Genomic DNA, 23,587 nt, shown 5'->3' with positions numbered 1-23,587 from the left:
CCTGAAATTTAAAACTAAGAAAACCAACAAGCGTGTCCCCTTCATGTTAACTTTTCACCCCAGTTTCCCAAACCTTTCAACAGATCATATGCAAGCATTGACACCAAACTGTATCATGCAGTTATCTAAAGGATATATTTCAGAAGTTGGACATCAGGAGTTAACTAGACAATCATTCAGAATATCAAGATAATAATACAATCTATCTTCTTACCTTGCAAGATCTTTGCCATTCAACATGCTGGTGAGACCATTGATTTCAGTTGAATCTAACCTAGTGTGGACAGACCAAATTACAGCGAGTCATTAATTTTACACCCGGCACAAAGTTTGTGGTTTATATCTTCCCAGGTAATTACATTTTGAATTATTTTATTATTATTATTAACCGATTCAGCCCGATCCCATCTGTACTTCAAAGTCATTTAAGATACACCAATGTGGGTGGTATTAAAAAAAAGCAGACAGATACAGCTCTAAAATGATGTCAAATAATCTGGAAGTTCTAGTTGCACTACAAAATACAGAGAGAAAAATTTCATTTTTTGGACCCGGTTTTTTTTCTCACCCAAAATTCGCTCGAGATCAGAATGCAATTTTGTGTCTGGATTTTAGACCTTTTGGTCTCAGATCTAAGGCATACCGGTCTTTACTGCACACAGACAGGTGAACCTTTGCAAAAACTAGGATAAGGTGGGCATTGGGAATAAATTGCCATTTCCATACGAAAATGATGGGTCTATTAAGCAAAAAAAAAAAAAAAAAGAAAAAGAACTCCAACTTTTACCCTTCTGCTCATGCACAAGCAAAATAACCAATGGAAAATGATGTTTCTAATACAACTAGGCATTATTCTCATGGATAATCGGTTGAAAACCGCTGTATTACGATGTATTCAGACATAGCACCCCAAATGTCTTTCCTACGCACATTTCAGATTTCAGGCAAAAACGACAAAAACCTCTGGGCCCAAATGAGTTAATATATATAATATCAGAGATCTTGAAATTCTAATGATTCTTGCCAGGCATATTTTTCCAAACTTTAACAAAGCCATATATTTGTGAAATTTCAATATGCACCACTCCCTTGACAGCTCATGCCTTGATAACTTGCAAACCTGCTAATAATGCAGGGTCTGGTGTGGATCCCATTTTTTAAACCAGAAAATACAATTTATACATATTTGTTGAGCTTGAAGAAAATTGCTTTCAAAATTGGTAATTGAAACCTTAATATATCACTCATTTTGTCATCAAAAACTTTTGAGAGGACCTGGACATTTTAATTCACATTATGAAATTATCAACTTTTAATAAGAAGTCATTTATTTTTGTTACATTTGCTTTCCAAATGACATTCTTAGTACACCATAAATAATGGTATTCAACTAAATTTCACTCAATGAAAATGTCACTTGTGTCTAGTGGAGTCACTACTTTAATAAATACCAACTAAATGAGATTTTTATCAAGGGAAATGTATGTTTTAGTCCTGTGTTTTAGTTCAGTTTAAGTGTAATCATCATAATTGCAACTGTGGGCATTTCTCTGTGAATCCAATTAAGTGCCGACCATGTTTTGATATCTGTTTTGCAGAAGTATTTGCTCTATTGTTTATCTGAATTAAAAGCTCACCTCCTTTGTTTTATCATGTTAATTGCATCTTTTGTATCATATAAAAGGGGTGAAATAAAACAAAATTTAAAAGGCAAACAGAAATTGCATAAGCACCAACGGCCACTGTCTCTTGTTAGGTGAACTCATTTCAACTGATCCTTCAGATACTGTTTTAAATATTATTGTGTATGTAATATAATTATACCACCTTAAATTAAGCTACTCAGTCATAAATGTAATAAAAGATAGCAAGGCGTCCTTGTGAAAGAACTACTAAATAAAATAAAGAACTTTGTTTCAGAGATTCAGATAATCATGGAGAAATGAGTTCAGAGCATTCCTGAATTGGCAGTCTAGTGATATCCTCAATGATATTTCACTATTGCTTGTAATAAAATGATGGCATCAACCTTTAACAATACAGAAATTGAGTTCTGATGTATATGATTCTTTCATATATGCATGAAATAAATGTTGCAGAGTTTTGAAAAAAGGAATATTGTTTGATGATGTATCAACAGTTAGTCTGGTTCCCTGCTTTGTGTTTCCCAGCTATGCACTGAGATCACACACCAGACTGACCAACAACAACAGAAAGCATTGACCTAATGCAAATGGTATCACAGTACCAATTGTTTTTCCATAGACCTCGATGCTAATGTTTTGTGAAATAATATACTTTCTATCCTACCTCAGTATGCATGTCACACACTGTCATAGAGAACAATGTTAGATTATCGATTTGACAGGGACAGAACCAGGTACTCCACTGCATTTAAGAGAGATAACTCTGCTGGAATTAAATAGGGGTAAGAGCTATCCAGTTACAACATATTCATTTTCATTGATGTGTATGTGTATAACATTTTTAAAAATCATAAAAATACAGAATATGACCTAGATATGAATTAACATAATCTCACATGTTGCCAAGAGACTCAAACATTTTTTTAAACCTGACAGAAACTGCAACTCTTGCATTATGCACCAATCTCAGCTAGTTATGTTGTTTATTTCTGAATACAATGTTCCCTACATTTTAAGCTTCGCCCATGTGGGGTTGTACAGTTGGTACTGTTATACCAAATGCATTCCTGTACATGTGAAAGTTGTTGAAACCAGTTGTAATAATGTTATTGATCTTTCAGATGGTGGGCATCTTGAAAATAAGTATAATTTACAAGAATAGTTAACAACTTTATGAGAAAAGCACTATATTGACAATTATTCTCAACACAATTATAAAACATGTATTTGGTCATTAAACTGCCCCGTACCCTCTCCCCTGCAGTTATCTCAATGGGATTGACATCATTTCTATAAAAAAAATGTGGTCCCTCAGTAACACACAACCTTGCTTATAGTGTGGTCTATGTTTTTGGACCCCAATGTGGATGAGGTATCAAGGGACATGTGTAAAAATATTCATAGGAGATATAACAAGTCATAACAAAAAAGAAAACACATATACCTAATAATTAATTGTACCAGAAAATGTCTCATTTTAAGTTCCAGATTTTATGCTGCTTTAGTGTTAGTATTATCCCTTCAGCTAATTATTTATACAAATAAATAATTTATTCTTTCAGAAAACTTTATATTAGAATTTCACCCAGCTCTATTTGTTCAGTTACAGTATTTTTTAAAAATAAATCCAGGTGATAATATTTTATCTCTCTTTTATTGTGTGCTTGGAGGCAGGAAAGTGATCATGTGTCCCAAAATTGATAGACACAAAACAAATTGTGTTGAATTTGCCACCACCACTACCACCCCAGCATGCTACAATAAAGTAGGTGAATAACATGCTTATAACATACTAAAAGAAAATAACCTTGTACTGTTCTTATTTAGTTTTAGTTTTTATTCTTCATAATCAGTTTATGTGCAAAAGAAATGATTCATACAAAACCATATCCATGATGCAGTGTATACATCTTCTATAGTGTGTGTTGGTGACGTTGAGTAAAAGCAGAGGCAAATTGTTTGTTGATGTGAAGATATAAATGAATCATGTTCTCTTTGAGGGTTTAAATTAATTATAAAACAGAAAATTGTATCCAAAAGATCACAAACAAGAGAGTGAGAGAGAGAGAATAAAAACAATTGCTTCAAGGCACTAGCAATTCCCACATGACAGTGTAATGTGCGAAATAACAAAGGCACTAGCAATTCCCACATGACAGTGTAATGTGCGAAATAACCAAGGCACTAGCAATTCCCACATGACAGTGTAATGTGCGAAATAACCAAGAGTATATCAGTAGTTTTGATAACATGGGTTACAAAAGTATTCTTAAAGATATTTGAGGCTGTGTAAGTTGTTGTACCCTCCTTATTTATAACAATAATGATAACAAGATGGCAAGCAGTAGAAGCTTGGATGGTGACTAAACACCTAGTAGAGAGAAACCTATTGTTTCAACTTGGGCTATCAAATACAAAGGCTATTTAATTTACAAAGTAAGCTATCCCCAGAATCTGACTTTCAGTTCTTTTAAGTGTACCAATATTTTAAATACAGGGAGTAGGTGAACTATGGAAGCTGACCTTGGTTTTTTTCTACTGGTATCGCAGGAATTTTAAAAATACATGGAAATAATATCACGAATGGGTCCCTGTAAATGACACTTTGAGCATACATTTTGTGCAATTTATTAAAGCATATGCCGCAAATGAATAGGTTTCATTTGTGTTTGATGATAACAGGAGATTCAAATAAATTAAATATAAAACTTCATGGCTCTGAGCAGGTATCACATCTGCAGTGGCTTTGTACATGACGATAACTAAGGAAGTATTACTTCTGTATGGCATCTGATGTCGATTCATGCCACCATAACAGACTTTTAAATCAGCTTGACAGAAATAGTAGTATGCATAGTCATATCCCTTTAAATGTGATTGCAGCTGATGAAATTCCTCTTTTCAACCATCACTGATATTTTGGTAGCTTGGTTTTTGGTGTTTTTATCATTCAGCACTCTTAGACATCTTAACAAACATTAAATGCTGAAGTCAAACCAAGTGTTATGCTGCCTGAGTATTCCAAGCATAATCAATTAACATGTTTGGTCCTGTCCCAGTTACTTTGGTTATACAGAGTATAGAATCTAATCCACCTTGACAACTTTATGCACTGAAGCAGAAACTACCCTGCAGAGAGAAGGAAAGTAATGTAAATTGTTTTATGCTGATTAAGCTCTTTGGTAACCCAACTATAATCAGTTATATCTTTCATTCTTTTAGAATTACTTATGCTCACGTATTGCCACCTTGACTCAAATGACGAAGCCAGCCAACCATGCCAGGAGGATCAAAAGATGAAATAAGCAAACATATTGTCATGCCCTGATTAAGCCAGATTAATAGCAGCAAAAGTTTACACATATCTATTGTTTAGGTTTCCTTTTCATGCCAAAAAAAACACACCATTCATTTGACGTGCATACATCCTCCCTTAGAATGATGAATTGTCAGTACTATGCAATTACTTGTGCAACTTGCTTTGTCTTTGGTGTGTTATGTGCAAAACAAGCACATATAGTTAATCTTTTTCAAGGATGTTGATGTGATCAGACATATGCCAAACACCAGAGAAAATTTGCCTGTTGCAGTTTTTTTATACCATGGCCTGAACTCTAAAACCACAGGAACAACATGGTATACAGTATCTGTACTAGATATTTGCAGACATGATTTTTCTCCATTTTAAAGCGGAATTCTGCTTTTCTTCTGATTTGAATCAGATTTTTCTTGATATAGTCCATTTTTTATATCATCTCCAATCCGGATTTTTAAAAAGAGACTGTCTGGTCCTATTCCACAATGATCCTTGTAATGTATTCGTTCCATATATTAGTTAGCACATGACTCTCATAAAGAGTATTCTGATTGGTCAAAAGTTTAAATTCATCCAATGAATCTTCATGTAATGAAACTGGCAATGGGAAAAAAAGCATGCTTGCAAAACATGGCGCCCTGAGTTGCTGAGACTCAGAGAGAGACCATGACATGAAAAGTTACGATAAAGGTTTTAAAAACATGGAAATGGGAATGACTGGAGTGAAAGTTGACAGAAATTTAGTTGGTCAGTTTATAAGAAAACTGAACACTATAGGACTGATATTTTGTGAACAGCACCTACAAATGAAACTGCCTACATAAAAATTGAAGCTCAGGAGGCATCTGGAAAAAGTGCATTTAATTACTATAAGAAGAAAGATTTGCATGAGAGAACAGATGTTGCCCTCTGTTAGAATATTGGCACTGCATGTTGCCAATACAAGTACCAGCTTGAAAGGAAAAAGGCTCATTGAGAAGGAAAAGAAATGATTGCACATTGAGCCAAAAAAGTCAGTGTTGACAAAAAGGAAGGCTAAAGAAATCTGTGCCAAAGATGCAAAAAGAGCTTGACTGGCATATCAACAGGTTGTTTCCAGTGGAAAAAAAGACAAGTGAATGTATGAGATTATTTGTATAAAGTTGATGTACTTGGGTGTTTATTTTAAAGATTTGTTATGAAAAGAGAGAAGCATAATATATTTGCAACAAAAATTGACAAATTATTTTAACTTAATTATGATGTGAACACTGACATGCACATGAAATGACTTCAGCATCAATAGTATTTGAGAACAAATTCATCTGACAATAAATATTGTGAAATTATTGAAGTCAAGTTGAACATTTTTGGTAAGTTTATTAGTTTTTTAAATGATTATTTTGGTTTATTTTAAGATCATAAGTTGCACCAGGAACATTTTTTTATGAATTTAAATGCATTTGTGGCCAGGGGGGCATTCAGCCTTTCCCCTTCAAACCAGTTTCTTCTGGGTGAATTTTTCAAGTTGGGGACAACCTCCTCATTCCAGAATGTGCTTCAGTAATCCGATTGGGCATTCTCCATCAACCTTTAGGATGCCTATCTACACATGCCCATATTTCCTCCTCGCCACAAATATCTCCGGTTTTGCTTAGACCAGGAAGTTGTTAAATTCCGAGTCCTACTGTTTGGAATTTCTTCTGCACCCAGAGTTTTCACCCTTGCTGTGGGAATAGTGGTGGAATACCTCCAGCTACTGGGAATACCAATTCTCCAGTATTCTGATGACTGGCTGATCCACAATGTTCAAATCTAGTCCCTTCATCCGGATCTGTACCACTGTTGGTCCATGGTAACTCAGGTCTTTTTCCCAACCTCAAGAAATATGAACTCACTCCATCACAAGACATCGTTTATGTGGGGATGAATTCATGGTTTGACACTAACCTTTTTTAAGTAGAAAGCCACTGGACTTCCTGCTTTTGAAAACTGATGGTCCTTCTGACTGACAGAAGGTCCTTCTCATTTATGAATCTACTTACTGAAAAAAATGTGTAATTTATACAATAAAATAAAACATGCCTAAAAGGTTGTTATTTCATCACAGTTTACATTAAATTCATCAACAATTTATATGCTTAGTTTTTTAATGTTGATGAATCTTGTGCATTGTACTCATTATCTTCATCATAATCATCATTGTCATAAGCAGCATCAACATCACTATCAGATGCACCATCAGTTCCCATTGCAACATTCTTTTTCATCCATTCATTCCCATATCTCTCTGACATAAGACCCACAATAGCATGACTGATGGTTTCGCTGTCTACCTTGGGTACATTTTTTATACCAAAAATATGAATTTCAGCCTAAGAAGAAATACTAAATTATTTAATTTACAAAATTAAATAAACTAAAACAAATCTAATGTTAAATTGGTGGTTTAAGAGCTTACTGCATTATAAATGGAATGGATCAAAATTCAACTTTCTTTTCACTAGTTTAAATTCAATAGTGTAAAATGAAAGTTTCTAACATTTACCTTTCACTCAAAAGAATGTATAAAATTTCTGCCTCTTTGTTAAACATGTCAATGGACCAATCACTAATAACTGAGAAAAAAAAACCTGACTGAAGGAAATGATGTGGTCCTGTTCTGACCCTATGATTATCAGCAATATAGCCCCAATAAATTTCTGACAATATTTGTCTGTCTTGTAGGTACTGCATGTTTCCAAACCTTGTCCAATTCACATAATTTCACATAGTATATGGGCATCCATATTTCTTGACAAAATGACCATTCCTAAACATGACACAGGTTTTCAAAGGCTGCCTTATTCAGCAACTTAACAGACTCCTCACTTTCAGAACAGCCAGGGGTTGCCGTCTCAGCTCATGGGTTCTGATTCTTCCAATTTTAAAGTTATTGCTGCCAACTACAAATGTTCCTGATCATATTATATGCAAAACAAACTGAATATCTCATCTCATCCTTCTTGCTGTGGGTTAGCCACGTAACTTCCTGCTTACATTTTTGGGCAACCAAGTTGCCCACTTTGCCTGACAGAGTGACCACTGACTTTACTTTTTGATTGATGTCTTTGCCTTATAAGTTGTATACCTTCCTATAGAACAAGATTCTGCTCATCCATAAATCAAACCATCAGCAATCCATCTCTTTTATCAGATTTCTCTTCTGATATTTGTCATGACCTCCACTTTACAAAGGCCCCGAGTGGTCTAAAGTGCCCTCCGTTACGGATCACTGCCATCTCACCTCTGTCTGCATGGGTTCGAGTCTTGGATTCGGCTAATGTGGGTATGTGAGAAAGCTTGCCAGTAGCTTTTCATGGGTTGGTGGTTCTTTCCAGGGTTTTCCTGGGTTCTTCCTCGACCATTAATACTGGTTTCCATGTATAGCCTATCTTGTGCTGAAAAATGGCGTTAAACCTTACAACAACAACAACAATAATCCACTTTACAATAACTTAAGAAGTTACACTCCCAGACTTCAAGAACTAACAAATTTAACAAGACAGTTTGGGAATGTTTCAGTCACTATGTGAATCAGATTCAAAGCTCATTATTTCAATAATATTTAGTAGATCTTGCCATTATTTACCAAGATGGTATTTAGTAGATCCACATGCCATTATTTACCAAGATGGTATTTAGTAGATCCACATGCCATTATTTACCAAGATGGTATTTAGTAGATCCACATGCCATTATTTACCAAGATGGTATTTAGTAGATCCAGATGCCAGTATTTACCAAGATGGTATTTAGTAGATCCAGATGCCAGTATTTACCAAGATGGTATTTAGTAGATCCACATGCCATTATTTACCAAGATGGTATTTAGTAGATCCACATGCCATTATTTACCAAGATGGTATTTAGTAGATCCACATGCCATTATTTACCAAGATGGTATTTTAGTAGATCCACATGCCATTATTTACCAAGATGGTATTTAGTAGATCCACATGCCATTATTTACCAAGATGGTATTTAGTAGATCCACATGCCATTATTTACCAAGATGGTATTTAGTAGATCCACATGCCATTATTTACCAAGATGGTATTTAGTAGATTCAGATGCCATTATGTACCTAGATACTATTGAGTAGATCCAGATGTCATTATTTTCTAAGGTGGCACTCTACAGTTTTGTATTTTGCATAGGGTTAGAATTTTAAAGAAAAAGAATTTCCCCAACTTTCCTCACTGGTTATACTGGCTATTTAAATAGGACCTTGTATATCTTAGGTATAATTCAATGAACCTTTAATTCCCTTTGTTTTGGTGTATGATTGATGGGTGTAATATGGGTTATAGAGTATACAGCTTGGCCTTACTCTAGATGTGCACCTTTCAAAAAAGTGTTAGCTCCACTTGGTCATTTTCACTTCCTGAACTTCTTAGGTAAATTGTATAAAAAAAAGAGCTGATAACTTTTTTTACATTTTATATATTTGGTAATTCATTCATTGCACTTTCAGAAGCTGGTATTGTCTAGTCTGCCAAAATTCATTTTCCTTATTTTAATAGCTGCTTTGGATAGTGTACTTTAGACTAATTCAGGCTGATTTTTTAGCACAAGGGAGCAGTCATTTTAGTTAGCAGTGTGCTTAGATCATGTACAATTTCCAAAAGTACAATATCCAAAGAAATATCATCCACATTACATTAATGTAGCTTAGAGGTATGCCAACATTCTCTCCATTGTGCATGTTTAAAATGCAAACAACTTCACCTTACATACATCACTCTTTCAAAAGTACATAATAACTGGTGAGCGCCCCCTAAGATAAACCAGAATGTTGCCGATGATTTCTTCTAATGAGAAACTTAAGTAATTCCTATGTGTGTCAGTAAACCATGATTTCATACTACTTGCAAAGATACCATCAAGGAACAGAAATAGTTCCTTAAAATGTCACTGATGTTTCTGAATGAGTTAGTTCTGTCTTTTTGTTGAATTCATATGTACAATATACTGTATACTCCATATATGGAAAAAAACAAGCTGATAACTTTTTAAAACTTACATTTTAAATATAATTATTCATTGTCCTTTATATATTTTATCATTTATTCATTGCACTCTCAGAAACTGGTATTTTTTAGTCAGGCAAAGTTCACTTTATAAATTTTAATAACAGCTAAAGTACTTTGGACTAGTCCATTCTCAAGCACATGGGAGAAACTATTTGGATCAGCTATCTGCTTTAGATAAGTTCATATAATTACCTCACATCAAGAAATTTCCACAGATGTTCCCAGGGTGTGCAATTGCATAATTTGCACACAATTTTTATTAATTTGCACACATGCAAAATGGTGATGCATGAAAACTCCCAGAAATTAGTTTTAAGTCATGCATATGAAAATATACTCTGTGCTGTATACAATTTCATTCAGCATTTCTCCCCTTAACTTCTTGTCACAACAATAGTCTAGCTTGTAGAAATATTGTAGTACTTGTCACAATGTGTATTTTTTCATAACTGTATAAACATTTGGTTTATTTAGATTGACATGAATGGTTGTTGAACTAAGTTTGACTGGCAAGTTAGACTTCGTAATAAGCATTATGTCTTAGTTTGAACTTTGCATTAAAGATGTTTTACAAATGTGCATTTTTAATACGGGCTATCTAGCAGATTCAAAATGGTTGACTCCTAGTATGGTTCATGTTTAGATGGTTTCATTTGGCAGTTACTGGCTGATCATAGTGATGAAGGAAATTTATTTTTAACATTAAGTATATCAAATTATTGGAACTTGGAAAGTATTAATGGAGACACTAGAGAGTGATTTCAAACCCAAAAATGATGTTAAATATTTGTCCTAAATACTTGCTAAATGGACAAAAACAGACAGAATGATGGTCAACCCTGTCGAAATAAAATATAGAAAAGGCAGCCAAACAAGCCAAATTAAAATATAGACAATTTTAAAGCAAAGTGCAAGTTCATGTGCTACTAAACCATATAGCCCTTGCATAAAGGTTATTATAAATCTAACAAATAATTTAAAAATGAAATTAAGACTTAAAGGTATGTATTTGATTAAAATACACTTGTTTGAACAAGTATTCTAAGGTATTAATGGACTTAAGATCCTAATACAGCCTTGTGGAAACAAATCAGGCATAGTAGTCAGTACAATACTAATTCAAGAAAGTTAGACTTTGGTAAAGCTTATGTTAGTGACAAATCTCAATTTGGAGCAGAAATATCAAAAAGACAATACTTGTGAGCAGTTGAAAATTGTACATAACAATGATAAAGAATAGAGTTTGTTCCAGCTAGCCTAGCTATCTATGTATAAGCCCATTCAGACAGCAGGCTGTGAAATGGGATTCAAGTTTGTTCCAGCTAGCCTAGCTAGCTATGTATAAGCCCCTTCAGACAGCAGGCTGTGAAATGGGATTCAAGTTTTTTCCAGCTAGCCTAGCTAGCTATGTATAAGCCCCTTCAGACAGCAGGCTGTGAAATGGGATTCAAGTTTGTTCCAGGTAGCCTAGCTATCAATGTATAAGCCCCTTCAGACAGCAGGCTCTGAAATGGGGTTCAAGTTTGTTCCAGCTAGCCTAGCTAGCTATGTATAAGCCCATTCAGACAGCAGGCTGTGAAATGGGATTCAAGTTTGTTCCAGGTAGCCTAGCTATCTATGTATAAGCCCATTCAGACAGCAGGCTGTGAAATGGGATTCAAGTTTGTTCCAGGTAGCCTAGCTATCTATGTATAAGCCCATTCAGACAGCAGGCTGTGAAATGGGGTTCAAGTTTGTTCCAGGTAGCCTAGCTATCTATGTATAAGCCCATTCAGACAGCAGGCTGTGAAATGGGGTTCAAGTTTGTTCCAGCTAGCCTAGCTAGCTATGTATAAGCCCCTTCAGACAACAGGCTGTGAAATGGGATTCAAGTTTGTTCCAGGTAGCCTAGCTAGCTATGTATAAGCCCATTCAGACAGCAGGCTGTGAAATGGGATTCAAGTTTGTTCCAGGTAGCCTAGCTATCTATGTATAAGCCCATTCAGACAGCAGGCTGTGAAATGGGATTCAAGTTTGTTCCAGGTAGCCTAGCTATCTGTGTATAAGCCCATTCAGACAGCAGGCTGTGAAATGGGATTCAAGTTTGTTCCAGGTAGCCTAGCTATCTATGTATAAGCCCCTTCAGACAGCAGGCTGTGAAATGGGATTCAAGTTTGTTCCAGGTAGCCTAGCTATCTATGTATAAGCCCATTCAGACAGCAGGCTGTGAAATGGGATTCAAGTTTGTTCCAGGTAGCCTAGCTAGCTATGTATAAGCCCATTCAGACAGCAGGCTGTGAAATGGGGTTCAAGTTTGTTCCAGCTAGCCTAGCTAGCTATGTATAAGCCCCTTCAGACAGCAGGCTGTGAAATGGGATTCAAGTTTGTTCCAGGTAGCCTAGCTATCTATGTATAAGCCCCTTCAGACAGCAGGCTGTGAAATGGGATTCAAGTTTGTTCCAGGTAGCCTAGCTAGCTATGTATAAGCCCCTTCAGACAGCAGGCTGTGAAATGGGGTTCAAGTTTGTTCCAGGTAGCCTAGCTATCTATGTATAAGCCCATTCAGACAGCAGGCTGTGAAATGGGATTCAAGTTTGTTCCAGGTAGCCTAGCTAGCTATGTATAAGCCCATTCAGACAGCAGGCTGTGAAATGGGATTCAAGTTTGTTCCAGCTAGCCTAGTTATCTATGTATAAACCCCTTCAGACAGCAGGCTGTGAAATGGGGTTCTTGGTGCAGAACAATATTTATACACAGATAAGGAACAGATTAAGCTCAAAAACAGTCAAACAGATTAATGCTTATACAGCTAGAGGCAACAGCTTTTAAAGATTTTGATTTTAATAGGGGTCTTATGGAGTGGAACAGGAAGAAAAGAGATGGATATTGAAGTGTTATGAATATATTGAACTATGGCTGTTTCCTTCTCCCCCTCATTTTTCTTCTATCCCCCCCCATTTTTGTGACAAGAGGGGAATGATAAAATCATGGGAGCATCTCTGAATTTCAGTCATAGTACATGAAAGTAGCATAGAGGTGTACCAACATTCTCTCCAATGTGTATGTTGCCAATGCGGAAAACTTCACGTTATACTACTCCACTCTCAGAAGCATTAATGGTTCCCATGCAGTAAGATGAGAACAACAATTTCAGTTCTTAGTCATATACTTTCATCAAATTTTGTGGATGAAATTGCAGGTTGAGTTAGAAAGAAGCATATTGATTTGGGGATGAAAGGACCATTGGCCAAGGTCACATTGACTGAAAAACTAAAACTACTTTACATAGAAATTTATTCATAGACCACATAACTTGACCAAACCTATAGGTCTGTATATATTCTAGTTTACTAATGTGCTGATCCACTAGCAAATTGTGGCTGTCATTTGAAACCATAAAATGACTTCTCAATACTTTGTTAAGAAAAGTTTACCAAATTTAACAGGAAGCACTATTAGGTAAAACCTTTCACATCTGCATTAATAATGCCAGCCATTATTACTTTTTTTTAAAAAACATTACAGTGTCAAAAATTCTTGGTCAACTTTACTGATGTTAGCATAATGTGTGATCTTGAGTGAACTTGGGCCTCATGCTAGAAATCTGAGTATTTGAACATTTTTATGCATGTCCCTCCATGAGTGTGTTCGAGCATACAGTGATTATGTCCATCTCTTTTTTTCATTTTGTGTTTAGGTAAATTTTGAGGAATAGTGGTGGACTAGTCATGTTCCATGTACACATTTTTATTATCCATTGAGATACCTAAACCAATAAAGTTAACTCAGTCTTCAACATTTAGGCACAAAAGATGCATGATTTTGGCCAATCCAGCCAATACTAAGCATGCGAATTTGAGACAACACACAGATGACCTTCATAATGACCACTAATACAGGTTTGGCAGGTGACCTTCATATGGAAATTAATAACCACTGATACAGGTTTGACAGTAAATCAAATTAATATTGTAGTAGTGTTCAGTAATACCCAAGCTTTTGGAATGTATGTCCATTTTTACATTAGTACTTGATAACATTTTATTACTATTCTATTTGCAGAAGCCAGATAACCATGGGGAACCATTCCTGCCTGCAGTGATAATCACTCCACACTTAGTCAGCTATCAGATCAATAGACCACACATGCATGCAATTAGGTACACTTTATGACTATTTGCTTTGCTTTCCATTACACAGCCTCTACGTACACAAAACTTAAGACACCACTCCCTTGATTACTCACAAATCTGCTTATAGCATGCTGTCTGGCATGGATCCATATTTATTAACAAAAACATATTATTAAAAGTTGGCTCATATATGTTAAATGTGAAGAAAATCATTTTAAAAAATTGGTAAATGAATCCTTGATATATCATTCATTTTATCATCAGAAATGGCAGTAAGTGCCCAACATGTAAAAAACCAACATCATGAAATTCACAAGTGTTAATAACAAATAATATACTTTGCTAACTGGGCATCATTTTACAGTTGATCCTGACGGTAATCTTATTTGGCTGTCTAGAGCTGGAAATAATTTCACATTTGAACCATGCATTAACAATACTTTGTTGCCTAGAACTAGGCATAATTTCACATTTGACCCCTGCAGTAATCATACGTGTACTTTGTTGTTTGGAACTAATCAGTTTCACATGTGACCCCGGGCAGTAATCATGCTTTGTTGTTTGGAACTAATCATAATTTTACATGTGACCCCTGCAGTAATCATACTTTGTTGTTTGGAACTAATCATAATTTCACATGTGACCCCTGCAGTAATCATCCTTTGTTGTTTGGAACTAAGCACAATTTCACATGTGACCCCTGCAGTAATCATACTTTGTTGTTTGGAACTAATCTTAATTTCACATATGACCCCTGCAGTAATCATACTTTGTTGTCTGGAACTAATCATAATTTCACATGTGACCCCTGCAGTAATCATACTTTGTTGTCTGGAACTAATCATAATTTCACATGTGACCCCTGCAGTAATCATACTTTGTTGTTTGGAACTAATCATAATTTCACATGTGACCCCTGCAGTAATCATACTTTGTTGTTTGGAACTAATCATAATTTCACATGTGACCCCTGCAGTAATCATACTTTGTTGTCTGGAACTAATCATAATTTCACATGTGACCCCTGCAGTAATCATACTTTGTTGTCTGGAACTAATCATAATTTTACATGTGACCCCTGCAGTAATTGTACTTTGATGCTGGAACTAAGTACACTTTCACATTTTGCCCTGCAGTAATCATACTTTGTTTCTGGAACTAATCATAATTTCACATGTGACCCCTGCAGTAATCATACTTTGTTGTTTGGAACTAATCATAATTTCACATGTGACCCCTGCAGTAATCATACTTTGTTGTCTGGAACTAGGCATAATTTTTCAATTGATCCTGAAGGTAATCATACTTGGCTGCTCAGAACTGGGCTTAATTTCACATTTGGCACCTTCAGTAATGATACTTCACTCTCTGGAACTGGGCATAATTTTTACATGTCACCCCTGCAGTAATGCTACTTTGCTGAACTGGGCCTAATTTCACATTTCATCTCTGTGATAATCATACTTTGCTATCTAGAGCTGGCCATACTTTAACAGTTGACCTTTGTGGTAACCATAAGTTATGTATGTGCTTCATCATATGCAGACTGAATGTTTAAATAAAACCTTCACACTTAAACAAGCATCCCAGTATTCCTATATAGACAGCGAATGATCCCATTGGTTGAATGTTCAGGGATTCAGTGCAGAATACAAAATTTTTGTCCTACATTTATGACAGCTAAATGGTCCTTAATCCTAAAAATTTATATTTTTATATTAAAAGATTTTCCTGTAATAAACAGTCCAGTTACTATTTTGATTGGCTTTACTGCCACTTCCAATGTTTTGTCTCTGCTAGCATGAACTTTGGAAGAAAGTGTTAACTTTTCAGTCAATAAATTGGACAGCTTTATAATCATGGGCCTTTTTTTCCATCATTTCTTTTATATCCTTGCTTGTTGTACCTGTATAATTTTTTCAGAGTTATGATTTTATGGAGTTAGTGGATTGTCAATCTTCTAGAATTTTCATCACAAAACTTTTTATACGCAAATTATGATTGGAATTATTTCTTTTTCCTATACTGACATTTATTAATTTTCCTGAGTCAGTAACATGAAGAAAAAAATTCCCATTGAAGTTTGCAAAAATGTCTTTAAAATTTCATCTTTTGCTTGGTTTTATGACTTTCTTTTACCAAACACATTAATCATGAAATAAGATTACTGTCAAAAAACGTTGACCGATATTTAGTTCTCTCTTCCAATTTGTACAGCATGAAGTGTGAACAAATTTATTTATCTTTGCTAACAACCAGCTTATACTCCACCACAGGCTAATAAGTTGCTACTGACTAACTTACACTCTGCCACAGATTAATAAATTGCTACCAACCAATGTATACTCAAGCACAGGGTAATAATTTGTAACTGACCAGCTTGCACTCCACAACAGATTAATAATGAGCTACTGACTAACTTATACTCTGCCACAGGATAATAATTTACCACTGACTAGCTTATACTCCACCACAGGGTAATAATTTGCAAACAAATAGCTGATACTCCATCACAGGGTAATAATTTGCTACCAACCAGACCTTCCTCCACCACAGGGTAATAATTTACTATGATTAGCTTATACACTATCACAAGGTAATAATTTGCTACTGACTAGCTTATACTCCACCACATGGTAATAATTTGCTACTGACCAGCTTATACTCCACCACAAGGTAATAAGTTGAAACCAACCAGACTATATTCCACAACAGGGTAATAATTTGCTACCTACTAGCTTATGCTCCACCACAGGATAATTTGCTACCAACCAGACTATAATCCACCACAGGGTAGGAATTTGCTACCAACCAGCTTATACTTCACCACAGGGTAACAATTTGCTACTGACTAGCTAATACTCCATCACAGTGTAATAATTTGCTACTGACTAGCTTATACACCACCACAGGGTAATAATTTGCCACTAACTAGCATATACTCCACCACAGGGTAATAATTTGCTACTGACCAGCTTCTACTCCACCACAGGGTAATAATTTGCTACTGACCAGTTTCTACTCCACCACAGGATAAAACTTTGCCACTGACTAGGTTATACTCCACCACAGGGTAATAATTACTACCAACCAGACTATACTCCACCACAGGGTAATAAGTTGCTACTCACTAACTTATACTCCAACACAGCCAAATAATTTGCCACTGACTAGCTTATACTCCATCACAGGGTAATAATTTGCTACCAACCAGACCTTCCTCCACCACAGGGTAATAATTTACTACCGATTAGCTTATACACTACCACAAGGTAATAATTTGCTATTGACTAGCTTATACTCCACCACATGGTAATAATTTGCTACTGACTAGCTTATAATCCACCACAGGGTAATAATTTACCACTAACTAGCTTATAATCCACACACGGTAATAATTTGCTACCAGCTAGCTTATACTCCACCACAGGGTATTAATTTGCCACTGACCAGCTTATACTCCACGACAGGGTAATAAATTGCCACTGACTAGGTTATACTCCACCACAGTGTAATAATTTGCCACTGACCAGCTTATACTCCACGACAGGGTAATAAATTGCCACTGACTAGGTTATACTCCACCACAGTGTAATAATTTGCCACTGACTAGCTTATACTCCACCACAGGGTAATCAATTGCCACTGACTAGCTTATACTCCACCACAGTGTAATAATTTGCCACTGACTAGCTTATACTCCACCACAGGGTATTAATTTGCCACTGACCAGCTTATACTCCACGACAGGGTAATAAATTGCCACTGACTAGGTTATACTCCACCACAGTGTAATAATTTGCCACTGACTAGCTTATACTCCACCAAAGGGTAATAATTTCCTACTGACCAGCTTATACTCCACCACAGGGTAATAATTTGCCAATGACCAGCTTATACTCCATCACAGTGTAATAATTTGCTACTCACTAGCTTATACTCCACCACAGGGAAATAATTTGCCACTAACTAGCTTATACTCCACCACAGGGTAATAATTTTCTCCGACCTAGCTTATACTCCACCACAGGGTATTAATTTGCCACTGACCAGCTTATACTCCACGACAGGGTAATAAATTGCCACTGACTAGGTTATACTCCACCACAGTGTAATAATTTGCCACTGACTAGCTTATACTCCACCAAAGGGTAATAATTTCCTACTGACCAGCTTATACTCCACCACAGGGTAATAATTTGCCAATGACCAGCTTATACTCCATCACAGTGTAATAATTTGCTACTCACTAGCTTATACTCCACCACAGGGAAATAATTTGCCACTAACTAGCTTATACTCCACCACAGGGTAATAATTTTCTCCGACCTAGCTTATACTCCACCACAGGGTATTAATTTGCCACTGACCAGCTTATACTCCACGACAGGGTAATAAATTGCCACTGACTAGGTTATACTCCACCACAGTGTAATAATTTGCCACTGACTAGCTTATACTCCACCAAAGGGTAATAATTTGCCACTGACCAGCTTATACTCCACCACAGGGTAATAATTTGCCACTAACTAGATTATACTCCACCACAGGGTAAAAATTTCCTACCAACTAGCTTATACTCCACCACAGTGTAATAATTTGCCACTGACTAGCTTATACTCCACCAAAGGATAATAATTTCCTACTGACCAGCTTATACTCCACCACAGGGTAATAATTTGCCACTGACCAGCTTATACTCCACCACAGGGTAATAATTTGCCACTAACTAGATTATACTCCACCACAGGGTAAAAATTTCCTACCAACTAGCTTATACTCCACCACAGTGCAATAATTTGCCACTGACTAGCTTATACTCCACCAAAGGATAATAATTTCCTACTGACCAGCTTATACTCCACCACAGGGTAATAATTTGCCACTGACCAGCTTATACTCCACCACAGTGTAATAATTTGCCACTAACTAGATTATACTCCACCACAGGGTAAAAATTTCCTACCAACTAGCTTATACTCCACCATAGGGTAATAATTTGCCACTGACCAGCTTATACTCCACCAAACGGTAATAATTTCCTACTGACCAGCTTATACTCCACCACAGGGTAATAATTTGCCACTGACCAGCTTATACTCCACCACAGGGTAATAATTTGCCACTAACTAGATTATACTCCACCACAGGGTAAAAATTTCCTACCAACTAGCTTATACTCCACCACAGTGTAATAATTTGCCACTGACTAGCTTATACTCCACCAAAGGGTAATAATTTCCTACTGACCAGCTTATACTCCACCACAGGGTAATAATTTGCCACTGACCAGCTTATACTCCACCACAGGGTAATAATTTGCTACTGACCAGCTTATACTCCACCACAGGTTCATAATTTGCCACTCACTAGCTTATACTCCACCACAGGGTAATAATTTGCTACTGACCAGCCTAGACTCCACCAAAGGGTAATAATTTGCCACTCACTAGCTTATACTCCACTACAGGGTAATAATTTGCTACTGACCAGCTTATACTCCACTACAGGGTAATAATAATTTGCTACCAACTAGCTTGCACTCCACCACAGGGTAATAATTTGCTACCAACTAGCTTATACTCCACCACAGGGTAATAATAATTTGCTACCAACTAGCTTGCACTCTACCACAGGGTAATAATTTGCTACCAACCAGCTTATACTCCATCACAGGGTAATAATTTGCTACCAAACAGCTTATACTCCTTCACAGGGTAATAATTTGCAAACGAATAGCTGATACTCCACCACAGGGTAATAATTTGCTACCAACCAGACCTTCTCCACCACAGAGTAATAATTTACTACAGATTAGCTTATACACTACCACAAGGTAATAATTTGCTACTGACTAGCTTATACTCCACCACATGGTAATAATTTGCTACTGACCAGCTTATACTCCACCACAGGTTCATAATTTGCCACTCACTAGCTTATACTCCACCACAGGGTAATAATTTGCTACTGACCAGCCTAGACTCCACCAAAGGGTAATAATTTGCCACTCACTAGCTTATACTCCACCACAGGGTAATAATTTGCTACTGACCAGCTTATACTCCACTACAGGGTAATAATAATTTGCTACCAACTAGCTTGCACTCCACCACAGGGTAATAATTTGCTACCAACTAGCTTATACTCCACCACAGGGTAATAATAATTTGCTACCAACTAGCTTGCAATCCACCACAGGGTAATAATTTGCTACCAACCAGCTTATACTCCATCACAGGGTAATAATTTGCTACCAAACAGCTTATACTCCTTCACAGGGTAATAATTTGCAAACGAATAGCTGATACTCCACCACAGGGTAATAATTTGCAAACAAATAGCTGATACTCCATCACAGGGTAATAATTTGCTACCAACCAGACCTTCCTCCACCACAGGGTAATAATTTACTACGATTAGCTTATACACTACCACAAGGTAATAATTTGCTACTGACTAGCTTATACTCCACCACATGGTAATAATTTACTACTGACTAGCTTATAATCCACCACAGGGTAAGAATTTGCTACTGTCTAGCTTATACTCCACCACAAGGTAATAAGTTGAAACCAACCAGACTATATTCCACAACAGGGTAATAAGTTGCTACTCACTAACTTATACTCCAACACAGCCAAATAATTTGCCACTGACTAGCTTATACTCCATCACAGGGTAATAATTTGCTACCAACTAGACCTTCCTCCACCACAGGGTAATAATTTACTACCGATTAGCTTATACACTACCACGAGGTAATAATTTGCTACTGACTAGCTTATACTCCACCACATGGTAATAATTTGCTACTGACTAGCTTGTATTCCACCACAGGGTAATAATTTACCACTAACTAGCTTATAATCCACACATGGTAATAATTTGCTACCAGCTAGCTTATACTCCACCACAGGGTAATAAATTGCCACTGACTAGGTTATACTCCACCACAGTGTAATAATTTGCCACTGACTAGCTTATACTCCACCAAAGGGTAATAATTTCCTACTGACCAGCTTATACTCCACCACAGGGTAATAATTTGCTACTGACTAGCTTATACTCCATCACAGTGTAATAATTTGCTACTCACTAGCTTATACTCCACCACAGGGAAATAATTTGCCACTAACTAGCTTATACTCCACCACAGGGTAATAATTTTCTCCCACCTAGCTTATACTCCACCACAGGGTATTAATTTGCCACTGACCAGCTTATACTCTACGACAGGGTAATAAATTGCCACTGACAAGGTTATACTCCACCACAGTGTAATAATTTGCCACTGACTAGCTTATACTCCACCAAAGGGTAATAATTAGCCACTGACCAACTTATACTCCACCACAGGGTAATAATTTGCCACTAACTAGATTATACTCCACCACAGGGTAAAAATTTCCTACCAACTAGCTTATACTCCACCACAGTGTAATAATTTGCCACTGACTAGCTTATACTCCACCAAAGGGTAATAATTTCCTACTGACCAGCTTATACTCCACCACAGGGTAATAATTTGCCACTAACTAGATTATACTGCACCACAGGGTAAAAATTTCCTACCAACTAGCTTATACTCCACCACAGTGTAATAATTTGCCACTGACTAGCTTATACTCCACCAAATGGTAATAATTTCCTACTGACCAGCTTATACTTCACCACAGTGTAATAATTTGCCACTGACTAGATTATACTCCACCACAGGGTAAAAATTTCCTACCAACTAGATTATACTCCACCACAGGGTAAAAATTTCCTACCAACTAGCTTATACTCCACCACAGGGTAATAATTTGCCACTGACCAGCTTATACTCCACCACAGGGTAATAATTTGCCACTAACTAGATTATACTCCACCACAGGGTAAAAATTTCCTACCAACTAGCTTATACTCCACCACAGGGTAATAATTTGCCACTGACCAGCTTATACTTCACCACAGTGTAATAATTTGCCACTGACTAGATTATACTCCACCACAGGGTAAAAATTTCCTACCAACTAGATTATACTCCACCACAGGGTAAAAATTTCCTACCAACTAGCTTATACTCCACCACAGTGTAATAATTTGCCACTGACTAGCTTATACTCCACCAAAGGGTAATAATTTCCTACTGACCAGCTTATACTCCACCACAGGGTAATAATTTGCTACTGACCAGCTTATACTCCACCACAGGGTAATAATTTGCTACTGACCAGCTTATACTCCACCACAGGTTCATAATTTGCCACTCACTAGCTTATACTCCACCACAGGGTAATAATTTGCTACTGACCAGCCTAGACTCCACCAAAGGGTAATAATTTGCCACTCACTAGCTTATACTCCACCACAGGGTAATAATTTGCTACTGACCAGCTTATACTCCACTACAGGGTAATAATAATTTGCTACCAACTAGCTTGCACTCCACCACAGGGTATTAATTTGCTACCAACTAGCTTATACTCCACCACAGGGTAATAATAATTTGCTACCAACTAGCTTGCACTCTACCACAGGGTAATAATTTGCTACCAACCAGCTTATACTCCATCACAGGGTAATAATTTGCTACCAAACAGCTTATACTCCTTCACAGGGTAATAATTTGCAAACGAATAGCTGATACTCCACCACAGGGTAATAATTTGCAAACAAATAGCTGATACTCCATCACAGGGTAATAATTTGCTACCAACCAGACCTTCCTCCACCACAGGGTAATAATTTACTACGATTAGCTTATACACTACCACAAGGTAATAATTTGCTACTGACTAGCTTATACTCCACCACATGGTAATAATTTACTACTGACTAGCTTATAATCCACCACAGGGTAAGAATTTGCTACTGTCTAGCTTATACTCCACCACAAGGTAATAAGTTGAAACCAACCAGACTATATTCCACAACAGGGTAATAATTTGCTACCTACTAGCTTATGCTCCACCACAGGATAATTTGCTACCAACCAGACTATAATCCACCACAGGGTAGGAATTTGCTACCAACCAGCTTATACTTCACCACAGGGTAACAATTTGCTACTGACTAGCTTATACTCCATCACAGTGTAATAATTTGCTACTGACTAGCTTATACACCACCACAGGGTAATAATTTGCCACTAACTAGCATATACTCCACCACAGGGTAATAATTTGCTACTGACCAGCTTCTACTCCACCACAGGGTAATAATTTGCTACTGACCAGTTTCTACTCCACCACAGGATAAAACTTTGCCACTGACTAGGTTATACTCCACCACAGGGTAATAATTTGCTACTGACCAGTTTCTACTCCACCACAGGATAAAACTTTGCCACTGACTAGGTTATACTCCACCACAGGGTAATAATTACTACCAACCAGACTATACTCCACCACAGGGTAATAAGTTGCTACTCCCTAACTTATACTCCAACACAGCCAAATAATTTGCCACTGA

General features: G+C 36.7%; 1 protein-coding gene across 3 annotated transcripts in view; it reads left to right on the top strand.

Moving 5' to 3' along the window:
• The window catches only part of LOC149789476 (uncharacterized), a 287,180-nt gene that overhangs the window by 255,072 nt on the left and 8,521 nt on the right, over positions 1–23,587 (top strand). For all 3 annotated transcript variants that reach the window (XM_089971479.1, XM_089971480.1, XM_089971478.1), the window contains one exon: positions 14,058–14,155. In XM_089971479.1, coding sequence (XP_089827605.1) covers positions 14,058–14,155 — 98 coding nt within the window. The remainder of the gene's footprint in view (positions 1–14,057; positions 14,156–23,587) is intronic.

This window comes from Sinohyriopsis cumingii, chromosome 10 (genome assembly GCF_028554795.1).
Source record: "Sinohyriopsis cumingii isolate HCF-2022 chromosome 10, ASM2855479v2, whole genome shotgun sequence".
Taxonomy (NCBI): domain Eukaryota; kingdom Metazoa; phylum Mollusca; class Bivalvia; order Unionida; family Unionidae; genus Sinohyriopsis; species Sinohyriopsis cumingii.
Note: the sequence above shows the minus strand (reverse complement) of the source record. Positions and strands in the feature narration are given on the sequence as shown.